At 41.5% G+C, this 6,032-nt stretch overlaps 1 protein-coding gene across 1 annotated transcript in view; it reads right to left on the bottom strand.

Annotated features, from left to right (window-relative positions):
* LOC103365370 (copine-8) overlaps nucleotides 1-6,032 on the bottom strand; it is a 130,886-nt gene that overhangs the window by 76,893 nt on the left and 47,961 nt on the right. The window contains exon 5 of the mRNA XM_008292793.1: nucleotides 5,679-5,718. Coding sequence (XP_008291015.1) covers nucleotides 5,679-5,718 — 40 coding nt within the window. The remainder of the gene's footprint in view (nucleotides 1-5,678; nucleotides 5,719-6,032) is intronic.

The raw sequence follows: 6,032 nt of genomic DNA, 5'->3' as shown, positions 1-6,032 counted from the left end.
CAATGAGGAGTGCAGAATTTAAACTTATTTACAGAATTTTATGAGTGTAAACTGGCTATATGTGGCCTATTTTTAAATGAGACATGTTGAAGAAAAGTTAAATTTTCAGTTGGAACCTAAAGTCTCACATGATTAGTTCAAGATCTGTTAATTCTCTTTGTTTTTTACAGTTTCTGTGTTTGATAAATGGGGAAAGTTTGACTTTTTTTAAACAATATCATGCTTTCAAAGCCAGCAGCAGGTTTTGGGGTTCAGGGTGTTAACAACTTACAAAACTTTTACCAATATAAGAAACAAAAACAGCATGTTTACTGATATGCATTTCAAGAAACAGCAAATTAGCTTTTCGGCCCATTTTAAATGAACGACGTTGCCTCTGATTTGCATTCGGATGTTTGAAATGTATTCAAAATAGATTTGCTATGCAGCACGGGGATCCTCCTGGTTTACCATCTATGTGCATGCAGCGCTATACATTAGTGTGTCCAGATAAACAAGACCGAATGAGCGCCTGTTTACTGTCCTCCTCACTCCCTGCACCACTCCCTAATATATTTCACACTGGCTCGGTCCCCAGGTGTGCCGGCAGCCTGCAGCTCCCATGTTAAGACACCATCTAATGGGCTGACTCTCCGGCCCTGCTCCCCCGAGGCCTCCGCCGAGATACTTGGCTGCCTCCAACGCCAACATCTCCTCCTGTATGAGATTATTGATTTCAAACAAGTGAGGCAAGCGGGAGCGAAGGGAAAAAGGGAAATGGGAGATGAGAGCGAGGTGAGAGAACAAGGGTACGGCAATGAAATAGAATAAAAAATGGGCGAGGGGGATGCCAGGAGGACAGCGCAGGAGGAGTGGATTGCATCCGGAGAGACATCAAAGCGCCATAAAATAAGGGAAGAAATATCCTGCAGGGAAACCGTAAGAGGCTAAACTTGTTTTCTGAGTGTTTCTCGCTGTAGTACTCGATTTATCTTCGCTTAGTTTCATGCAGCTGTTGACACATAAATGCCAGCAGTGGGTTTGATGGCTTTCTTTTTAACTCTGAGGACTGACATGTTGGAATAAAACTCACTATGAATTGTTGTCTGAGGTAATTAGAGGGAAAAAAAGGATTCTTCTGCTCTCAGTAAATGAACCATAAATGCGTCTTACTCCAACCCTCGTAGTCAGATACTTCAGGCAACAATCAAGTCTTTATAAACCCATTTTAACGTGATGCACAACAGTCAGCAGTTATGTAAAATACAAGTGTGGTTAACAAATAACAAATTGCATGATGTAAACAGAGCACGCTGAAGAAGACGGCATGTGTGAGAGGATCGTTTGCTTCTGTTTTACAAGAAGTCAGAAGTAACAGAGGTGCAACTATGAGGAAAGAATAGTCGGATAATAGCAGCACTACGGGTTTTAATGACTTGTAATGACTGTGATCTTAATCTGCTGGCAGCTTTTAAAGACATGCTTTCTTTAAATGACTGTCATAGGCAGATTTTCAACTCTCCCACGGTCCTTGAACTACTCGTCTGTCCCATCAGAAAACATAACCAAGCTTAACATCGCTGATATCACACAATAATAAATTTAATCTGTGTGTCTCATTTATACATTTGCAGAAAATTAACCTTTTGCATTAACTTGATTCTATAAAACAATAAATGCAGCATCATTGATTTGCTATGACTTAATCGCCCTGTTGTAAAAATTCTGATAATATTTCGGCTGAACTGCAGCATGGAAACAAGTCTGAAGTAAATAGTAAAATACCCAAAGTGTTTTGAGTCACCATTTCTTCCATTATTGCTAACTTGGAAACATGTTGTATTATTCTCAGGCAAATAATTGTCACATTCCTGCACACTGTAAATACTTTTATTACTTTTTATTACCTATAATTGAAAATAAAACACCATGTTTAACTCATTCTGATTCTGATGCATGTTGATTCCAGTTCTGTAAAAGAAGAAAAGAAGTTTACCTTTTCTTCTTTTTTTTTTTTAATGCTTTATTTCATTTTAATTTTCTTAAACTGAACAGAAGATATCTTTGACTTGCTTCTACTTCTAGCCATTGTTGTGCCATTGCTACAGTAGTGGGGGGAGTACATAGAGAAATAACATAATAATATTAATANGTGATCTTAATCTGCTGGCAGCTTTTAAAGACATGCTTTCTTTAAATGACTATCATAAGCAGATTTTCAACTCTCCCACGGTCCTTGAACTACTCATCTGTCCCATCAGAAAAGCACTCTGACGGGGTGGAAGTGGCCGGAGCACACAGGCAGTGTTTCGCTGCTGATGCTAGTTTAGTTAGTGGTCCCAGTTCTGTTTCCACCATCGATGGTGACAACAGCAGGGGAGTGGCAGATACGCTCCACCGTTACCATCCATGTTTACTTCCGTAAACACTGAGCACGCTCACTGCGTGATGTTGTCGTGTCCTCTTCTGTGCATGCGGGACACTTTTGGGTCGTATGAAGTTCACACAGCAGATCACATACACTGAATTGGAAATGTGAATGACCTCACAGAAAATAATCAGATTTCACAAAAAAATGCGAATTGAGCATCAAGTCCTGCAGTGTGAACGTAGCCAATCTGTGGGATTGTTCAGTCAGATAATACGCCGTTATCCTGATTGGTGACGTAAAGTGTCATGTTGGAGTTGGAATCCAAGACTGTCGGTATGTTAAGGCTGTTTTTAATGTTTTGTTTTTCCTAAAAACCTGTCGGATAGCAAGGTTTTCAGATTGTTAAGGGTCAGATTATCAAGCCATGACTGTATTTTTAAAACCTGCAACAAACAGTTGAACTGGGATGAACTGAAGGCAGTGTTTGATGCCTTTTTTTCAAATTTTTAAAGAATTCAGGCTTTGATTTTTCTATTTTTTTCCCCTGGAACATGGCATTATCACTTTGTTATGCTGCAGAAAAGACATTTCCGAACTCCCTTTACTTCTAGGCATGGTTGTTTCCTTTGAGGTGCAGGACTTTATATTTTAGAGGAAAATGAGGCCACAGTGAGTAAAAATGTGACAGGAGCAAAAACCACTCTGCTTTGTGTTCAGAAGATTAAACGACGCACATTCTTTCATCCCATTAAGTTCTCAGAATCAGTTCTATTTCTAACTAGTTTCAGGAACATAACGTGGTGTTTTGAAATTAATATCAACATACAGAACGAGCGTTACGAGACGAATCAGGAGCGAGTCGAGCGCAGCAAACCACAGATATCATAAAAGTAATAAAAAAGTATGAGAGCGTTAACAGTGTGTGGGAAGGTGCAAATTATTAACCACAAAGCCAACTCACTTGTGTTTGTTTTCCACACTAGAAAGTCACGTGGCTGTCGCCGTGACTCACCGGCATGTGGACGGACCGGTTGGGCCGGACGGACACTAAAGCGGCGGCGACGAGAAGAGCTGCAGAGTGTCACCTTGGAGCGAAGCAAGCGGCTCTGCTCAGAGGCAGACTGGGACACAAAAGTCAAGCGAGTGTAACCTGAAATTAGTTTTCTTTCACACAGAAATTGTCCCCCAGACAGGAGGCCAAAAAGTGCTGAAAGGAAGCATCTTGTGATTGCCCGCCGGCCATTACAGGCAACTGGAGGCTCTGCCAAGCCAGACAAAGAGGCTGGAGGGAAAAACGACAGCTGTCTAACTTTGTTTTTGTGTTGGCTTTTATTGCCGTCATTTCTACTGTTGCTATGACTTCCACGCGTCGGGCAGCGGCGGTCCGGGGTGAGAGTCGGCCGTCGCCACAGCAACCACGTGCTCAAACATGTCTGAGATATCACGGTGAAGCCGATTTCATAAAAGCAGGTATGCGCAAACGAGATCTGGGTCAGAAGCGGGCCGTCGGGATGGATAATGGAGCTTATTGGACGGATCAAAGTTATCCATTTAAACACCTGTTTCCTGTCACATTCTGAGTCAATGTGAGCTCGATTCTCACTGCAACATGAAGCTCTGTGGAAACAGCACAACCATGGCTAGACGGAGAGAGAACTCAAAACATCTGATGTGCATGATACCAATTATAACGGCATGAATCCAAAATGTAGAATTTCTTTGATTGCTCATTTGACAGATAATCGCAAAAACTTGGGATTAACAGGTCGAACATTTTCATAAGTGTTGCTTCAAAAAGAAACGGTGACTTTACATACGACAGATCTTTTATTATTAGTTTAATTTGTCTCCACACAGCCTGCAGTTCAGACCAGCTCCACCGAAAGGTCCACAAAGTTCTGTCACCAGACTGTTGGCTGCAGCTGAGTCACTCATGACTTCATGTTAGCACCAAAAAGTGGAGAATTTTTTGTTTTCTACAGAATCTGGTTGGAAATTTTTTAAATTCTGAGCTGCATATCGCAGATGAGACGTTCAAGGACCATCAGAAAGTTGGACAAAGTCTTTCTGTTTTTACGGTTCCTGGCTTTGTGGTTTTTGGTGAAGACAACACACCTTTATAACCTATCTGTGGATTCTGTTTTGGGTTTTTTGGGCCAATTTTTAAATGAGACATGCAGAATAAAGTGATTTTGATGAGCTATCTGGATGTTAAACTTCGATTAGGAACAGCACATTGCAGAAGAGCAGTTCAAGGACCGTCGGAAAGTTAAAAATCCACCAATTCTTCCAGTTTTTACAGTTCTAGCTTTAACAAATGGTGTCATTTTGGCTATTTTGGTGAAAAACAACAAGTCTTTACTACCTGCTGGTGAATTTTGGGGTTCAGGGGGTGAATTCAAACAAACAAAAAACAAAAGACATGTGGCTTATCCCCACAAAATTGCACATCAGCTGCTTTTTAAATAATAAAACCCAACAGAATACAGAGCGATGTTTCTAATTCTGGCCAAAGTGTTGCCTGGTTCTACTGGTATTGGGTCAGAGGCAAGTTTGGCATCTACATCAGTTTAAACGGTTGGTATTGGACTGCAAATGTTCACCACATCACTTGTGGATCAGTTAATCCCTTCTTTGGAGAAATGCTGGTCACACCTGAGTCGGTCGTGGATTCTCGGTTGCACCAAGAGGATCTTTATTAAACGAGGCATATAGAATTAAGGATATTTGATGTACTATTATATTTTTAAGCTTAGACTTCTGTTAATTTTACAGATTAAACAGTATACCATAGATGGGTAGTTCACAGACCAAAGGAAAGGTGAAAACGCAAAGATTTTTACTCTTTTTACAGCTTTTTTCTGTGACAAAGGGTGTATTTTTTGGCGATTTTTAAAGGATGACAAGACCGACAGCAGGTTTTAGGGTTCAGAGGATTAATTGTGACGATCTCTTATAAAAGACAAACAAAAAAATCCCTGTGATGCCATTCAGCAGCTATTATTGTTTCCCAGCAAAGACCAGGCTATCACACTGTTGTTTCTAATTACTGTTATGGTAATCACTGCTATTAATGGAGAGGGGGGGAGAAAGCAAGGGTGGACATATTTAATTTCTAAATGAACAACAGGCCGTTTCTGGAGAAATGCAGCTATTAGAGCCGATGATAAACACACTCATTGTAATGGCCAGATTACTGTTATGTGGCTGAAACGAGGCTAATGGGAGGTAATGACAAGGACGGCAATCACGCAAAACACTCAGCGAAATGGGCCCAAAAGAGGGGAAGAGGGAACAGAAATACACATTTCTGGCGTCAAGCACTCACGTGTTTGGACAGGTTGGCGCTCTTGGAGTCGACATCGTACCTGTGGAATAACAGAAAGAAAAAAAAAAGAGAGAGAGAGAGAGCAAGAGTCAGTGCATTAGAAAGTGATGGAGGGTGGCAGGAGCTCAGCTGGGAACACAACAGGGATTACAGACGGGCTAAATCAATAACGGGGCCAAGCAGCTTGTCACCGACCATCTCCCCAGAGGCTTCGGGTGTTTCGCCGCCCAGCGTCGCCGGCTCGCAGGCATCCTCCATTAAACTGACACTAAACGGACTAATTGGCAGTGTCACATATGACGGCGAGAGCATGCGACAGAGGCAAAGAGAAAAAACTGATATCGACATGCACAG

The sequence above is a fragment of the Stegastes partitus genome, unplaced genomic scaffold, assembly GCF_000690725.1.
Source record: "Stegastes partitus isolate 25-593 unplaced genomic scaffold, Stegastes_partitus-1.0.2 Scaffold833, whole genome shotgun sequence".
In the NCBI taxonomy this organism is placed as follows: Eukaryota; Metazoa; Chordata; class Actinopteri; family Pomacentridae; genus Stegastes; species Stegastes partitus.
Note: the sequence above shows the minus strand (reverse complement) of the source record. Positions and strands in the feature narration are given on the sequence as shown.